At 41.0% G+C, this 18,973-nt stretch overlaps 1 protein-coding gene across 1 annotated transcript in view; it reads left to right on the top strand.

Moving 5' to 3' along the window:
* CLIC4 (chloride intracellular channel 4) overlaps nt 1-18,973 on the top strand; it is a 62,759-nt gene that overhangs the window by 38,981 nt on the left and 4,805 nt on the right. The window contains exons 3-4 of the mRNA XM_028513240.2: nt 2,845-2,970; nt 10,077-10,183. Coding sequence (XP_028369041.1) covers nt 2,845-2,970; nt 10,077-10,183 — 233 coding nt within the window. The remainder of the gene's footprint in view (nt 1-2,844; nt 2,971-10,076; nt 10,184-18,973) is intronic.

The raw sequence follows: 18,973 nt of genomic DNA on the forward strand, positions 1-18,973 counted from the left end.
GTGTGTTTTATGCAAACCTTATTAACCCTATTTGCTTTGACAAGATACTGTTGTCCTTTTTTTTTTATCCTTGTGCTACCTTTAAAAAAATACTTTAAGATGCTAAGATTTGAAAATAGAGGTACAAACCCTAAACAGGTAGGGTTCCTGGACTCTTACTGAGTTGAGGAGGAAGTAAATTATAAGTTGGAAAAATGTGAACACATGAGTGAACATGGGAGTGGGTGACTTGAAGAATAAAGATGACCATGGGTGTGGACATGCAGGGCCCTTTGATGGTCAAAGAGGAAGGGGTGGTCAGGATGAGGACTGGAAAGGAATAAGCAGAAGAAGCCAGTGGGATGAAAAATAGACAAGGGTTAGTTCTGATCTGGAGTCGAGTGCTTGTAAAAGTTACTGAAATCTAGAGGCAGGCCTGTTTAGATGGATGAGCATCTGGGAGACTTGCCCAGGTTTCACACACCCGACCATTGTGTGCTGACTGTTTACCGTGTCAGACTAAAGAATGCTCAGAAAAAGAACCAGAGTTGAAAATCAAATCAGATTTTGACTTTGAAAAGTCCTTTCTGGAGCTTAGGTTCTTGCAGAAGTTCATAGAAAACATGGACTTACTTTGCTTTGCCCTGGGAGGGAGATAGGCTCTAGAATTTGGGTAAAGGGAGGCCCTGGGCTAGAAAATTTGAACTAATAGATTATGTCGTTGTAATCATTGATTAGAATGTAACAGAGACGAGGCACTTTCTAAATCTAAGTTGAGAGACAGGGATGGGGAGCGGTGGGGAATGGGGAGGAAAAGTGAAATGGAGAGAATGAAGAGTAAGACCAAAGGAAATTGGTAAGGTGGGCTGAGCATAGGTTTTAGGGCACCCTCTATTTTAAGTTATTTTTAATGACAACATATTTTGCCTTCATGATACACCTACAGATATCCTTTATTTTATTCACATTCTGTGCATTTGTCATAAGGAAGGAAGTAACATGTGTTTAAAAAAAACAAATTAAAACCGATTAAAAAAGTAACATTTGCTAATTCATTTAAACAGAACAATTATGAATGCTTATTTTTAAGTATATTTTGTTGATTATGCTGTTACAGTTGTCCCAGTTTCTTTCCCTTTGCTCCCCTCTGCCTGCTACCCGCTTCCCTCCAGCAGCCCCTCCCCCCACTCCCCTCCCCCACTGCCGCTGTTAGTTCATGTCCGTGGGTTGTGCATATAAGTTCTTTGGCTTCTGCCTTTTCTATACTGTTCTTAACATTCCCCCTGTCTGTTTTGTTCCTACCAATTATGCTTCTTGAACCCTGCACCATTTCCCCCTCTTACCCCCTTCCCCCTCCCAGCTAATAACCCTCCATGTGATCTCCATACCTATGACTCTGTTCCTGTTCTGGTTGTTTGCTTAGTTTGTTTTTGTTTTAGTTTTTATTTCTTAGAATAATTTGTTGATAGTTGTGAGTTTATTATCATTTTCATGTTCATAGTTTTGATCTTTTTCTTAAGACATTATTATTGCAAAACATAATTTTAATATAAAATTTAAATCAATAATAAAATTATATTTTCCAAAAATTAGTGAAAAGAGTGGCATTTTTTTTACATTTTGCATGTCTGTCTGCCTTAATAGAAGATACTTATTTTCATACCCGCATCTGTATATACTGTTCCTCGTGACATCACACACCAAAGTAGGCCATGGAAAACTCCACTATAGAAAACCTGGTGCAGTAGAATGAGAATGTTTTTACCTCACTGGTCTTCCCCGAGGAAGGGCCCCCTAGCCTAGACCACACTTGGAGAGACAGCTGCCCAAACAGGTGTGATTCTAGATTCAGGTTCAGGTTCACGTTCTGCATCATGAAGGTGTACACCGTATCTGGGCATGTAGATTCCAGGATTCACTGGTGGACTTAGGTGAGCCATTTTGCTTTTTAGTAGGGTGGTGCCAATGTTCCTTGCTGTTAGTGGTGGTTTGCTTACTGGTTTTACCATCTTCATCAGTGTTCTATGTATTTTCAATTTTTCCTAACTTATAGGAAGAATATTTATTCATTGTTTAGTTTTGAATTTGATAATTGAGTCTTTTGTTATTTTTCCATGTGTTCATTTATTTTATCTACTGCTTACCAATTTCTTTTGACCCATATTTATTTGATTTCTTGATGACTAAGTGAATTTGGACAAAATCTTTAATATATATTTAAAGCCTTTCTTATTCACTATAATATTTTTTCCATGCTATTTACCTCTTACCTTTGGTTATGCTGTCTTATAGGGATTGAAGTAATTTCAATTTTAGGTAGTCAAATCTCGTGATCTTTCTCCTTGTTAAGTTTAGACTTCCAGGAAAATGGTGAAGAGGTCGCATCTGAATTTGGAGGTTGAAAAGGACTGTGGGAATCAGCTGCCCTTGTGTCTTATTTCACACACACACACACACACACACACACACGGTTGGCCTAGGTAAATCAGGGTTTACCCATCCTCACACATGGGTCAGCACCCAGCTGAGACTAGAGGCTGACTTTCCCGATTCTCAGGTTTTTTCGCCTTCACTCTGCGACCATTTCTAATAAGCACCTCAGTCAAACTTGGAATGAGAATGAAGGGCTTTGTTTTTTTTTTGGTTAAAAGAAAGACTTCTAATTTTCTTACAAATGATGTACTTTGTGGAGGTTTGCTTCTTATCAGAGGACTACTGCAGCTGTTATACTTAGTGGAAAAAATACTATTAGTCATTTTTACGTACTTTAAAATTCAGAACCACTCTGAGAATTGCAGGTATTGTTGCCTTCTCAGTGAGGGTGAGAAAATGATCCGAGTTTGACCGCTGTGTTTTGCCTGACAGGAAGCCTGTCGACCTGCAGAACTTGGCTCCCGGGACCCACCCTCCATTTATAACTTTCAACAATGAAGTCAAAACGGATGTAAATAAGATTGAAGAATTTCTTGAAGAAGTCTTATGCCCTCCCAAGTGAGTATCAGAGAAAATACGCATGGAAACATTGCCATCTCTTTAAAGCTTTGTCTTATCTCTCCCTTAGAGGCCTTTCTCCTGATGGTACTTGAGTTAAATTCTCACAGTGTTGAGTTGGAATGAGTGGGACTTCTCTTCATTTATTACAATTACTGCTCCACAGATGTCAAAAGTGGCTTCTGGCCAGGCCGACAGCCGTGCTAGGAAAGGCAGGCACCCGATGGAGCGGCAGAGCACACGGGGAAAGGAGGTTCAGGGGTGCTGTAGGCCAGGAGGGGCTGGCTGTCTGAGGGATGTGGGCTCAGAACTGAGAGAGAAGTCTGGGGAGGAGAGGAGGTGGGGAAGGACAAGTTCAACCCAAACCTGGCCAGAATGTCTGAGTAGGTGTGGTCACAGATTGCTGGGGGATTTTCTATCAGGTCATTTCATTTATTTTTGAATTATATGTTATTGTTATGCTACTACAGTTATCCTAGTTTTACCCCTTTGTCCCCCTCCACCCAGCACCCTCCACTCACTCAGGCAATCCCCACACCAGTGTTCAAGTCCATGGGTCACGTGTATAGGTTCTTTGGCTACTCCATTTCCTATACTCTATATCCCTGTGGCTACTCTGTAACTACCTATTTGTACTTCTTAACCCTATCAGGCCATTTTAAAGGTAACATTCTGAGGCTGCCACCCTAGGGAATTGACTTTCAGACTGTGTCCCTGGGAATCATTCTCTCTTTACGTATTTCTTTAGAGCCCCAGGCCCTACATGGTTAACAGTGTTAAAGCACTATAGCCTATGATGTAAGGTGCAATTGAGGATTAGATGAACTTTCATGACAATTACCTGTGCTGCACATATGCGGTTTTGCATCGTACTGTAATCTTGTAATCTACTGTAAGCATAGGTTTAAAGCATTATTGATTTCTTTTAGAATTTTCCAATTTCATTATCCTGAAAACTGAAATTTTTTTTCCTTCCGGCCCAAGCCTTTCTTGCTAGTTAACGTCGCTTATCTCCATGTGGAGGCAAATTTCCCAGGAATGGGATTATTGGGTCAGAGTGTTCTAAAATAATTACTCAATATCCATTCATTCATTCATTCATTCATTTGTCAAATCGTAATTGGGCAACAGAGCCTTGTGGACACAACAGTGAATGAGACACACTTCCCGCAGCACAGTCAGGTGTGGGTGGTGGTGGTGGTGGTGGTGTGGGGAAGCGAGTGGAATTGGGAAAGGCTTTATTTAGAGAAGAGATGATACTTGAATTAAACTTTAACAAGTGGCATTTGGCATGTGAGCGAAGGAATAACCATCATTTCGAGCATAAGAATCATTTTGAATCAATAGTGTTTCTTTTGGGCACCTGCAGGTATGCCTGGAGGTGGACCTCTGTCTACAAGCAGCCCATTTTGTATCGTGGACAGAATTGCCCACTGTTGAGCAGTCTTGTACTAAGCTTGACCTTTCATTTTCTTAATCCTGTATTATAAAAGCTATCCTCTGTCTTCCTTCCTGTCTTCCTAGGAGCCTTAAACTTCTTTTATCCCTCCTCACCAGGAGTCCACACCCTCCTTCCATTCCCCGGACTGCTTCTTCAGACCCACACTAGTAAAGCCATGTCTTGACTTCTCCTCCGGGCCTTGTGTATAAGTAGAATAACAATAAATGCCCTGGCTGGTGTAGCTCAGTGGATTGAGCGCGGGCTGCGAACCAAAGCATCGCAGGTTTGATTCCCAGTCAGGGCACATGCCTGGGTTGCAGACCACGGCCCCCAGCAACCGCACATTGATGTTTCTCTCTCTCTCTCTTTCTCCCTCCCTCTCTCCCTCCCTCCCTTCCCTCTCTAAAAATAAATAAATAAAAATCTTAAAAGAATGACAATAAATCAGAACTGGGATCTTGGTAAACATAAATTGAAGGTTTACACACATCAGTAAGGAGCTGTTACGGATACATATTCAATTTAGTAGCAGTAACTTCTGGAAGATTCCTGCACCAGGAACCTACAAGATCCCTTTTTATTCTTCAAAGGCTGTCAGCTCCGAGGAAAGTCCCGCATCTGCCATCTTGTCCTCGGACAGTAATGAAAGTGATATTCCGCTCGTGTAACTGGAGACCACTGTGTCTGCATTAAGGCATAGGCAGAGAAACAGTGGGAATGACTTGCCAGTCTCTATGAAGAAAACTGTATTTTGTTTTAAATCACCATTGTCTGAGGTGTCACATGTGTAAATTCCTTCCAGACATTTACGTTTTTGAAATCAGTGTGCTGATAACATCATGTACCATTTCAGTCAAATGGATAGTTTTTCATGTTACCTTCTTGCCTCCTTCGACAACAACAAAAATACTTTTTATTATTCCTTCTCATTACTTTTCTCAGAGGGACTAAACATTAAGATAAATATAGCTGAAGTCAGCATACTCTGGTGGCCTGACACCCAGTCCTCTGTAAGACATGATAGCTTTTTGAATTGGACTTTGAAAGTGGACATTTTAGCCCCGGCTGGTGGATTGAGCGCGGGCTGGGAACCAAAGTGTCCCAGGTTCGATTCCCAGCCAGGGTACATTCCTGGGTTGCAGGCCATAACCCCCAGCAACCGCACATTGATGTTTCTCTCTCTCTCTCTCTCTCTCTCTCTCTCTCTCTCTCCCTCTCTCCACCCCCTTCCTTCCCTCCCTAAAAAATAAATAAATAAAATCTTTAAAAAAAAAAGAAAGTGGACATTTTCACTTTGCTTTTTGTACAGAGAAATTTCAGCCCCATTTTGTTTGGGCATATTCATAAGAGAGGCTTTAAATGAAGATGGTCTTTTCTTTCTGTTTAAATAATTTAAAGTTTGCAGATCTCTCTGATATAAAGGGTTCACAGTGTGCTAAATTCTCTCTAAGGGTAATTTCTTTGTTTTTATGTTGGGTGTTGTAATCTAAAGAGAGCTTCTAAATAGTTTTGTAATTCATTAATTTAGAAGGCAGTATTTTTGATGTTGCTAATGCCTCTGCTGTTATTGACATTTAAGAGCTAATTACATGCCACGCCCTGTACATTGTGGATTATTCTGTGGCAGGGACTCTGTGAAGAAGCTGAAGATGAGTAGTCCAAATAATTTGTCCGGGGTTAGTGGTGGCAGAGCCGACATACTTTCAAAGCCAGGTCGTGTCTTTAATTGGGATTGTGCTTCAGAAAAGCGGTGCCCAACTTTCTTGGCATCAGGGACTGATTTTGTGGACAATTTTTCCAGGGACTGCCGGGGCAGGTGGCAGATCAGAAGCGGAGCTCAGCTGCTCACCTCCTGCTGTTCTGCCCGGGTCCTAGCAGGCCCCAGACCGGCACTGGCCCCCGCTCTAGGGAGTACCAAACTGAAGGCTAGCTCAAGCGTGGAGGAAGGGTAGAAGAGAAATTCAAGACAATTTACTGTACTTGATGAGCGAGTTGGGCTGAAGGTGGTTGTCAAAGTGAATTTAGTAAATCCTTTTTGAAAAGGAGGTGAGGTTTAACTACGGTGAGTTTTTGTTTATACGCATTGCAACAGCCAGTTTGGGCTGGGTGTGCTGTTTCCTCAGTGGGCTCTGCAGCCGCCAGCGTGACGTGCTGATCAGACAGTGTGGCCTGTGACATGCAGAAGTGCATCTAGAGCGGGCACGGGAAGCAGAGATGTGCCTGGGACTGTCATGGGCATCCCTTTCCCTTTCCTTTATTGTTCTGTGGCACTCGGGGACCCTCCTGGCCCACACCGCCTTTTCTCTCTAGGACAAGTGGGTCTCCAGGTCCTTAACCGCGGCCCATCTTCCTCACTCTCGTATCGCAAGCCTTAGTGTTGTTCCCAGACAGGGTGAGGAGAAAAGGCAGAGTTGTTGTACAAGAACCTAGCATTTCTAACAGCATGTTTCTGGCGTTTGACGATACTGAGAACAGACTGTTTTTGTGTGAGCACTTATGGTTTCATCGTGACAAATACAAATACAGGCAACTGTCTGTTCTAGAGTTGTTTTGAATTCAGAGACTAAAAAGCTGAAATGAGCAAGTTTTGCTGGGTAAGGTAACCGTAGGTTTTAAGGAGAAATTTTCTCTTTCTTCTGTGTTTATGGGGGTTTTTTTAATTCTTATTTTTATTTCTAGTTCCCATTGTTTGAATGAAGTACTTTGTCTCCTCCATGCCCTCCCCCCACCCCCCCCAAAAAGCTTTGAAACTGGATTTTTAACTGGAGCAGGCCTATATACTTGGCTAACTTACTGGAGAAAGGATAGAAGGATAGAGAAAGCTAGATAATGTTGGAGAAGAGCTCTCTACTCCAAAGTGTTATTAAGCCTTTTATAAAAATGAAAAATACTGGCAATGAAAATTGAATTTACAAGGGTAATTTAATATGCTATATAACCAGGCTTCATTTTATATTAGTATGAGGAAGGAAAAATGTTTGAGATCTTTCCTAAAAGGATGGACATACTATTAGCTAGTCCACCGTTAATAGTCGGCGATGTAACGCAGAGGAAAGGGCTGATCTGAAGCCTCAGTGCCCTGGCTGCCCGTGTCCTGCTGTTGACACATGGCCTTTTATTAACTATTTACCTTTCTTTTGTTAACTGTTAAAGTGAATATTCGCAATAATTGAAAATTATGTCTTTATCAAGCTGTCTGCTAAAACGAATAATAACAGATGAATTACTAAAATCCATTGTTGAGGGGGTGCAAAAAAAGTTGGCAACTAAATTAGGAACTTCCGGTTCAGAATTGGATTTATATTTTAGAGAAAACCTGATTTGCAAAACAGACAACAATGACAGCGACAAAAAACTGCGTCTGGGGACAGGAAATCTGGATTTGAGTTTGGCAATATTTTTAACAAATCTTGGGGCCAATGTGTAAATTTTCTGGACTATAAGCTCCTTTTAGACAAAATGAGAGATTGAGGTGTTAAAGTATTGTATGTATTAAATTCATAACACAAATTTAATGGTTTGTCTTGGAAGGGAGGAGCAGGGCACATTCAGCTGCGTTTAAGAACAGTGCTTTAAAAATTTTTAATGGCAGCTATTTTTGTATGAATAAGGATATGCTGACTGACAGGCCTTCACTCTTACCTGCTCATTAAATAGTCTCCAGTAACTGTGCCTCTGCGTGCTCGTCGTTACGTCCCCAACAGTGCGAGGCCTGACACATAACGGGTACTTAACAATTAGAATAAAAGAATATATGTGTGAAGACTGAACATACAAATGATCTGTAATTCAAGCCTGCCTTCCTGTAAGTTATTTTGAGACTTACAAAGTTTACCTCATTAGAAAAAGTTGGTACAACCAAATACTGGTTGGGGTAAGAAGGCTAATTTTGGAGACCTGGCTAGAGAAGGACACAGACGTGCTGAAGAGGCACTTACGCTCCTTGCACGGTTTTCTCGTTGGAATGAATCAATGCAGGTACTGTATTACCGGCAGTGAAAACATTTAAATTGGAGGTTGGTTGTTTTTATAGTCCAGGGAAATCCAGGGTTGTTGAAACAGGGATTAACTGTTACAGCTCAGGCAGGAAGGAAAAGAGAGGTGTGTGGAGGTCAAGTTTTCAGTAGGTAGGAGGGAAAGTATCCATACATAACATATAAGCTCAGGTGAAATTCACTTACTGTACTTGTTCACTGGAAAGCTCACTTAAATAATTTTGTTTATAAGAGAAATTTTTAAGCTTAAAAATGGAGAGATATTAAAAAGAAAGATAACTTGAACATATAGGTGTTCAATAGATGTTTTATATTCTTCCTGCCCACACAGTTCTATGTCCAGTTTTTAGAAGGTATAGCTCTTTTTAAATTCAAAATAGTAAAATATGGGGAAAAAAAGAAAATGATTATAAAACTAACCTGAAACTGGACCTTACAACTGAACTAAATTTCTATCTATAAATACCTCATCTTCATTTTTAATTTAAAGAGAAGTGGTAAGACAGCACCTTAAAATATATAAGTAAATCGAAATGACTAGTTCAATATAAGATATTTTTTAAAGTCTCACTGCCCCACGCCCGTTTTCCAGCACAATTTGGGTAGGGCCTTCCAGCTGATGAGTCCTCCCTAAAGTGGTTCGGCCAGTCCGAGTTCCGTTGGCCGTGAGTCCCGGGAGCTGGTGCACGAGGAAAGAGCGAAGCGCTAAGCTTTCTTCACATGTATTTTCCAATTTGAGCAAGAAATCTATGGGTGTGTGTGTGTGTGTTTGAAATAGAAATGTGTAAAACATGCATTTGTGTGTGTGTGTGTGAGACAGCTGTTGTGTCACTAATGACTTCTCAAAGCAGGAAAACTTGGTAACAACACAACAGAGCGCTTGCCAGCCAAATTCCCGACATCTTAGTTTTCTATTGCTCCGTGCCACTCTTACAAAATTTAGTGTATGGCAGGTTCTGGAAAATCCCGAGTGTAGGGTGGTCCGAAGTGCGTGAGTGGTCTGCCTCATGCCGTTTTTGTCCTTAACCTGCTGTGGGTGCACACGCTGCCGGCCGGCCTAGACTTTTCCTGCTGGCAGAGCTCTCTGGTCCCGTGCACAGGTGGGGGGGGTGCAGGGGGGGGGGGCAGCCAGCGTCTGGGCAGCGCTCCTGTTTAAGAAGGCTCTACAGCTGAAAGGTGGCCAGTGCAACTGAGAGAGCGAATGTTTAACTTGATTTAATCGTCTTTACTTTAAAGTCATGGTCAAATAGCCACATATCACTCAAGGTCTACTGTACTGGACAGTGCAGATGGAGAATGTTTCCGTCATCACGGAGAGTTCTCTGAGTGCCGGCTAGGGCCCTCCTCCTCAGGCGCCCGTTGGCCTGGCCCCAGTCTCCCGATGTGCAGCCGGTCTCCCCGGTGTTCTGGTTTATGCAATGGAGGTGGAGTGCGGATGTCTTCTGGTTGCCAAGAATATTAACGTGGGAACAAAAACTGGGCCGGGCTTTGTTTCCAAAGGAAAAAGCACATCTTAAAAATATCATCGGAAACAGATGATGGCATTTTCCAGATTAATAACTGTTAAAAGATGTCTAGTAATTGCTAGCACAATGGTTTATTGATTGAGGGAATTTATGCTAATGTATCTTTGGAGGATCTATAATCTATTGTCACTTTTTTTCATTTAGGTACTTAAAGCTGTCCCCAAAACACCCAGAATCAAATACTGCTGGAATGGACATCTTTGCCAAATTCTCTGCATATATTAAGAATTCAAGGCCAGAGGCTAATGAAGGTAAAAATAAAAAATGAAAAAAAGAAAGAAAGAAATGATTGAATTAACACTTGGCGGGGGTGGTGGGCAGCTACCAAAAAACTCTATTATGACTGATTATAAATGACTACTCCGGAATCCAGATATTCCCATGAATGTTAAAAACCGGCATTCAGAGTTGATCCGGGATTTGATGATAAGCCAGGATAAGTCTTTAAATTGCTCATTTTCCTGTGTATCTAGCTTGTGGGGCAGTACTCAGCAGTGTAGTAGGTATGTAGTTGTGTGTTCATGGAAAGAATGTGTTGCCATATTCTCCTGAAGTTCCTGTGCAGGGAGCCGTGCAGAAATGGCTGGTGCAGCAAAAACAGTGGATTGATGAAGTTTACTTTAAACTGTTACTAAATCTCTTGTTTATTGTTGGGTGCCAGCATTCTAAAACCAGCCTCTGGGGATTTTTGTGCTAATGACGCTTAAAGAGCAACTTCTGGAGTTGCTCTAAGAGAGCCTTTAGACTCGCTGGCCTTCCAGAGCTCTGCATTCCTAAAACTAGGGTTTTAATTTCAAGTTATATTTTCATGGTGAGAATTGTTTAGGCAATGTGGATGTGATTTTCTTCTTTTGTTTATTAAAGGACACTCTTACTTTGTTTACCAAACTACCATTTGGTATATTAGAGGGAAGCCTCTTTGAAAGAGGTCCCATTTAATGAATATTGTCTTAACCCATACCATTCAGTGGTTTTCTGTTTTCTTTTCTTTGGGGTGTTAAGCATTATTCTCTCTGGAGAAAACTGTATAGAGACAGCATTAGTATTTAATTAAGAGTAACAACAATAACCAAAAAAGCCAGCTCATAAAGACATTTGAATCTATCATTGTTTTAGACAGTTGAGTTTTTCCCCACATATATGTCCTATTTGAGGAAGAAATGACTATGTGATATGTAAATATGTAAAATATGTATTTGTCCTTTTTTTTATTATTGACAACATTACAAACATCCCCTATTTTCCTCCCCTTTGCCCCTTTTCACCCAGCCTCCATCCCCCATACATTTGTGTGGATTTTTAATTTTTTTTTTTTAGTTTTTTTAATTTTAAATTTTTTAAAGATTTTATTTATTTATTTTTAGAGATCGAGGAAGGGAGGGAGAAGGTGAGGGAGAGAAACGCCAATGTGGGGCTGCCTCCCACATGCCCCGCACTGGGGACCTGGCCCACAAGCCAGGCATGTGCCCTGACTAGGAATCGAACTGGTCACCATTTGGTTCGCAGGCTGGCGCTCAGTCCACTGAATGAACCACACCAGCCAGGGTGGAATTTTTAAAAAGAAGCTGTTGTGTCACGAGCATGTCTTCCCATAGTAGAAAAACTTTGTAACGCAGCAGAGCACTTGTTAGCAAAATTCTCGACATCTTATTTTTCTGTTGGTCAGCTCCAGCCTTACAAAGTTCAGCACATGGGAGAAAGTTCTGAGTACAGGGTGATCTGAAGTGACTCCTATTGCTGGTTTTTGTCCCCGCTCCTCTACTGTGGGGAATCAAGGTGCTCACCAGCCCAGTGGGGTTCTTCTGCGTAGAAGTTTATGGCAGCAAATGACCAGGAGTAAGAAAGGGGGGGCGGGGGAGGAATCAGTGCTGGTTCAGCAAGAATAAACAATTTTTTTAAAAAACAGTTGCTGATTTCTTTATATCATTACAGTAAACAGCTTTCCAGGCTATCATTTTTTGATTATTAAAAGTTTTAAATCGCAGCATTTTATAATTTAGTATTGAATTTCAGTGCCTCCTGGAATATTCATTGAATGAAATGTTTCTCTGCAGTGAGGGGACAGAGGGGTAGTGCTCAGGCCTGGCTTATGTCCATTAAATGTGTTCTAGAAGCTGCCTTGGTTTGGAAGAAACTCTCCTTAGGAATTGGCTTTTTTTCCTCCTAGTGTTTCTGTCTAAGCACTTTGTACACTAAGTGGGCTGTTACACCGGGGCCCCTCCTCTCCACAGACGGCTCCTGCTCTGCTCTGCCTTTCCTCTTCATGGAACTCTTTTATACTCATGCTCTTGCTGCATAGTTCTTCAGACTCTCTTCGTTAAAGTCATAATGTTTTCATTTCTCTTTGTGGCTTTTGGAGCTGGAGGGTGGTTGAATTTCTTCTGACACTTGGTGGAGAGGAAAAAATGTGTTTGCTTAAAATAATCTTTTTTTTTCTTTTTGGTGGATGGGGTTGCTGGGAGAAAATAGGGGAGAGAGTGAGTCATTTAAGTATATCTTCGTATTCTACTTTTTCCTATTAATTTGTTACTGTTTTAGTAGCCACCTACCCTTACTGTCCTTAGAATTTTGTAACCAATAAGAACAAACAACATAGTGGATTACACAGTGCATAACTTAGAAGGCCTTGTATTAAATTACCTATTGGTAAATAAGAATTACAGTTGCCAGGCAACTTCTCCCCACAGGGACCTGTCCCTGCCATGAGATTTTAGAAAACAAATGTTCCAAATAATTTTGGACCTTAATGGGATCTCCCTTAGGTATATGTGTTGCAGGTCTCTTATCTGACTATTTCATGCAATTAAATGCCTTAAATAAGCCTAGGGAATGAATGGTCTACTTCCTTATTCCTCTAAATAAATAAACATCTTACATAGAGATGGATTTGGTATTTTATATGGTAAATCATAATAGGCAGGTCTTTGATTAGTTTTACCAGCCTATGAAATGTTTTACAAAACCCAATATTTTATAAAGGTTTGGTAATTCAAGACCTCATTCTGAACTAAGGGATTAGATGCCATGCTGTTGGGCTAGTGAAAGTGAAACAGGAGGGCCAGCCCTGGCTGGTGTGGCTCAGAGGATTGAGTGGCAGCCTGTGAAGCAAGGGGTCGTTGGTTCGATTCCCAGTCAGGGCACATGCCTGGGTTGTGGGCCAGGTTCCCCATAGGGGGCACGCATGAGACAACCACATGTTGATGTTTCTCTCCCCCTCTTTCTTCCTTCCTTCCCCTGTAAAAGTAAATAAAATCTTAAAAACAAAAAGAAGGGCCAGTGCTTAGATCAGGTATAAGTACATACGATGTAAAGAATAAAATAAAGGGAAACACTGATGATAGATTGATAGATAAATTGATTGATGGATGGGTAAATGAAATATATAATTCATTTTATTTACTTATTTATTTTTAAAGATTTTATTTATTTATTTTTAGACAGAGGGAAGGGAGGGAGAAAGAGAGGGAGAGAAACATCAATGTGCGGTTGCCTCTCTCACGCCTGGGGACCTGGCCTGCAACCCAGGCATGTGCTCTGACTGGGAATCAAACGAGTGACCTTTCGGTTCGCAGGCTAGTGCTCAATCCACCGAGCCACACCAGCTAAGGCTGAAACATATAATTCTTTTGGAACATGTCCAAGTTGATTGGGAGTAAGAGTTTGTGTAGTCTTTTGAAGCATTAAAAGATATTAATGAGCCCCTGGCCTGCTGGCTCAGTTAGTAGGAGTGTCATCCCGCACACCAAAGGTTGTGGTCAGGGCACCTGTTGCGGGTTCAATCCCAGGCTGGGGTGTGTGTGGGAGGCAGCTGATCGATGTTTTTCACATTGATGTTTCTCTCTTTCTCTCTAAAACCAGTAAACATATCCTCGGATGAGGATTAAAAAAAATAAATAAGATCAGTGAATAATTCCTTTTGCGAGGATGGGCTAGGCATGACCTGTCCCAGATCTCCTAAGTGTTATTTCAGTTCCGTAATTTCATTAATGTATATAATTTATTAAGCTCTCAAATGTAACTAATCGATAATTTATTAGTCTCATATGTATAATATCTTCAAAGATCCATGAATTTAGGAGTGATGAAAATCTGCTATTGTGTGCTCTGAGGCATATTCTATGATGTTCAAATTCCTATTTTTAAATGGAGAAATGGAATCTATAGGTTCCGATTAGTAACTTTCTATTCAAGATTCACTCCCCCCCATGAAGTGTTTAGAATCAGAGGATGATTGTTCATCATCGTAGTTGTAAAATCACATTATATATTAGTCATCTTTAAATACTCAATTACCTCTCCCTCTTTCATTCTGTGTCACTTAGCCTTTAAAAATTGTTTATGTAAGATTTTCCTTTATTAAAACTAGCAGTAGCTTTAAAATACAGTTTTATCCATGTTAAGTGTTTTTTTTTTATTGAAGAGTTTATTTATTTTCAGAGAGAGGAGAAGGGAGGGAGAAAGAGGGAGAGAAACATCAGTCAGTTGCCTCTTGCACACAGGCATGTGCCCTGATGGGGAATCGAACTGGCAACATTTTGGTTTGTAGGCCAGTGCTCAATCTGCTGTGCCACATCAGCCAGGACAATGTTTGTAATGTTTGTTTTTGTCTTTGTGAATTGTATTGTCTTAAGATTTATTTATTTATTTATTTATTTTAGAGAGGGAGAAGGGAGAGAAACATTGACTGGTTGCCTCTGGCGTGCCCCCAGTTGGGTACTGGCCTGCAACTCAGGCATGTGCCTTGACTGGGAATCGAACCGGCCGCCTTTTGGTTTGCAGTCCAGAACTCAACCTACTGAGCCACACCAGCTAGGGCTGTATTGTTTTTCTCCTGCAGATATGGACTTGTTATATTTAATGGTTTCTGCTTTGTATTTACTCATTTGGTAATAGAGTAATACCTGCTTCTTTAAAAAGTTAAATTAGCCCGGTCCCCAATAGGAGGCGTGCGAGAGGCAACCACAAATTGATGTTTCCCTCTCTTTTTCCTTCCCTTCCCTTCTCTCTAAAAATACATAAAAATCTTTAAAAAAAAAGTTAAATTAGTGTAAATGTAAATTTAATAAAAAATTAAGTGCTCCTTAAGCACATTATGTAACTTCTTCCCCTACAGCATGCATCCTTTTATCTAATTTTGCCGTGTACATAAATGTGTATATATTGCATTATGCAGTTGTCTTTTTCACATTGTGTGGTGGAAATTCTTAAAAGTATAGATCTACTTCATTTTTTTAGAAATGCTGCTTAATATTCCATAATATGGATTTTTATTTAACCATATCTCTGTTGGTAGACTTTTAGATTGTGTCAGATTTTTTTATTATGACAAATTATACTGCCAGTGAATGTCCTTGTGCTAGATTCCAAATATGTTAAAACGTTTTGTTCTCCAAAAGTTTATAGCAGTAAATATTCTCATTAACGTGAAATAGTCATTCCCCCACACTTCTGACCCTGGTGTGTGTATGTGGTTAGTCTTTTCAGTTTTACTGAATTCTCATAGTCAAAAAAAGGTGTTTTGATTTTCATGATTAATTTAAAACTGACCATATGATCTATTGCACTTACTAATATTTTTGAGAGCTTTTGAAAGATCACCCTGGAGATACTAGTGTTGTTGCACCAGGGGCATTGGAGAATAACAGTGCTGCATACTGCAAAAGGCAAGGAGCTCCTTTCTGGTGGCCTGCTACTGCCTCCTAGTGGTTAGTCTGTGCGTTTTCTTTATTTTCAGCAATCTCAAATTACTGTGTGATGGTTTGTCTTCAAAACCGATGTGTATTGCATGGTGCTCTTTAGTACCTTTTGGTACTTCTATTTTTCTTTGTTTTGTTGGCCATTTCTTACATTGATACATAAAAATTGTATCAAACTAACTCAGCATTTTCTGTGTTCACTAATACACCCTTGATTCTGACATTCTTAACTATGGAAAAACACCGAACATTCTAGTCAGGTATAGCAGTTCAACCTCATCGCAGGGCCTGCACTAAGTTCCAAGTTACAGAAAGAACAATGATTGCAGTGTTTTGCTAGTGTAATTTTAGTCCGTGCCTTACATCTGGGTTGATAGGCATTGTATGGTATAAACCTTGTAAATATAGGATATTATTTTCCTATTGGATACACTTGAGAATTAATTCAGAAAGAGTTGATTTAGAATAGGTTGGAGATGACTAACTTGCTCAAACCTGCCTTCCCCTCAGGCCCATTGCAGGCATTATTTCAGTGTTTGGGTTCAGGCGGCGTTACCTTCCTTCTAGGCCATGATTCTGCCCGTGGTCATCGTGCCAAGGAACGAGTCCTTACGTCTCACGTGCACTTGTTCTGTGTTCCCAGCTTCCGAGAGTGAGCACCTTGGATCTTTGTTCTTCTGCAGTCCTGAGAGTCTACTGCCTCTTTTTTTCTTTTTCCTTTTCCTTTTCAGTACAACCTTGAAGGGTTTTCCATCATGTCCTCCCTGGTCTCCTTACTAACCCACCTGTTTCTCACACTGCATTTTCTTGTTAATTTATAAACTTTACATTTTGGCTTACTGTGTGCATGATCAGTAGCTTGTATATAATTAATGAAGGGTGATATTTATTACCTTTATATAAGGTAATAATATTAATATTTATCATATTTTTATTACTTATTTTTAAATGGCCTGATTCCCTGTCACTCCTTTCGTTTCAGTCGAACTTCCCTAGCTCCTCAACTTTATTTTGCCAGGTTCCAGTGCCCCGCTGCCCCACTAAGTTTCTTCCTTTCATCTAAGAAACAAACTAGCTTGGCCCTGGCTACAGCTAGAGTGACCTTTTATTCATAAAATAGGTAGTTCTTTGATCTTGATATCGCCTGTAACTTGACCAATACCACAATTCCAATTTGTTTGATATTCACCTAAGTAAAAATTATTACCAGTTCTTTACAGTTTTTAAATGGCTGTTATGTTCTATAGCAATATGCAGTACCTACCTCATTCTCAGCTTTCCACAAAGATGTAACAGTCAGGTGGAACTATTGTCACTCACCTGACTTTAAGCGTCTATTCTACATTTTTAAAGTACCCATTCTACATTTAAAAGTATCTCATTTCCTTTTGAACCTTATCCATACATTAAGAAATCAAAACTTTTCTACTTAATTATTGTCTTATCTCAGTCTGAGCCAGATGTCGACCAAGTGCCCGCTCTGTGCTCAGGCAGAGCGCCACGAACTTTAGGGGGTGTGCAGAGGAAGTACAGAAGTGGGAACTATACATGAATTTAATAACAAGAACTAGAAGGAAGACGTTCATGATTTCGTAGACTATTAGCTTAATGTAAACCAGCCCTGAGTTTGAAAATAAAAAGCTTTTAAAACATGATAGTAATAGAAAGTGCCCATATCAAGGACTGAACATAACTAATACATTTTTTAAAGCATATTAAAAACTACAAGGTCTTCAGTTATCAGATACTGGCTCTTAAAAACTTTTTAAAGTATCTTTCATTTATTTTTAGCTGTCATGCCAATTAAGGCAATTATAATCTCAATTTTTTTTTAAAGATTTTATTTATTTATTCCTAGAGAGGGAAGGGAGGGAGAAAGAGAGAGAGAAACATCAATGTGTGGCTGCTGGGGGCCGTGGCCCACAACCCAGGCATGTGCCCTGACTGGGAATCGAACCCGCGATGCCTTGGTTCGCAGCCCGAGCTCAATCCACTGAGCTACGCCAGCCAGGGCTCAATTTTTTTTATTGTGGTAAAATTGATATGCAACATTACATTAGTTTCGGGTGTGCAGCATAGTAACTTGATCTTTGTATATGCCACCATCACCACAGTCATTCTCTTATGTACGGCTTGTCACCGTGCGTGTGACCCCTGCCCTCATTTTGCCCACCTCCCAACCTCCTTTCCATGTGGTATGCACCCCTCTCTTCTCTATCTGTGAGTTTTGTTTGTTTGTTTGTTGTTTAGGTTGTACATATAAGTTAGATAATGTGGTGCAGGTATCCCTTGGAGATACTGCGGGTTCTAGTCCAGGTCGCTGCAGTGAAGTGAGCATCTCAGTAAAGTGAGTCACATGAACATCTGGTTTCCTAGCACATATAAAAGCTATGTTAGAACTGCAGCCTGTTAAGCCTGCAAGACTGTTATGAGTCATCATCTGTTACCGCCTGAGGGTCTTGACTCCCTATTGATGGCTGCTGACTGATCAGGGAGGCGGTTGCTGACGGCTGAGGTGGCTGCTGAGGTGGCTGCAGCAGTTTCTTAAAATAAGAAGTTTGCCCCGTTGACCGACTCTTCCCTTCCCGAACGATCTCTGCGCAGCAGAGATGCTGAGGGGTGGCGTTTCTCCCGCAGTAGAACCTCTGCCAGCGTTGGAGTCAGCCCTCCCGAACCCTGCAGCTGCTGCAGCAACTGAGCTCATGTCGTATTCTAAATCCTTTGCTGTCATTTCGGCAATCTTCACAGCATCTTCACCGGGCACAGATTTCATCTCGAGAAACCACGGTCCCTGCCCATCCGTTGTGAGAGGCAGCCCCTCCTCCGTCTGAGCTTTATCGTGAGATTGCAGTGATTCAGCCACATCTTCGGGTCCTCTCCGCTTCTAATTTTAGTTTTCTCGCTGTTTCCACCACATCTGCAGTTTTTCCTCCCCCAAAGTCTCGGACCCCTCAAAGTCATGTGTGAGGGCTGGAGCCAGCCTCCCCCGAACGCCTGTTAGTGCTATTTTTGACCTCTTCCCATGACTCATGAGCGTTCTAATGGCGTCCAGAATGGTGAATCCTTTCCAGAGGTTTTCAATTTGCTTTGCCCACATCCATCAGAGGAATCGTGATTTATGGCAGCTATAGCCTTACAAAATTTATTTCTTACATAAGACTTGAAAGTCGAAAGTATTCCTTGATCCGTGCACTGCAGAACTTCAAGACGTCTTCCTTCGTGTGCATCCACCACTTGGCCGATGGTCTGGCACCAGAGGCCGGGCGTTTGGCCTCCCTGGCTTTCGGCTGTCAGCATGCCCTCCTCACGGAGCCCCAGCATTCCTGGGTTTTGTTTTAAAGTGAG

This window comes from Phyllostomus discolor, chromosome 5 (assembly GCF_004126475.2).
Source record: "Phyllostomus discolor isolate MPI-MPIP mPhyDis1 chromosome 5, mPhyDis1.pri.v3, whole genome shotgun sequence".
Taxonomy (NCBI): Eukaryota; Metazoa; Chordata; class Mammalia; order Chiroptera; family Phyllostomidae; genus Phyllostomus; species Phyllostomus discolor.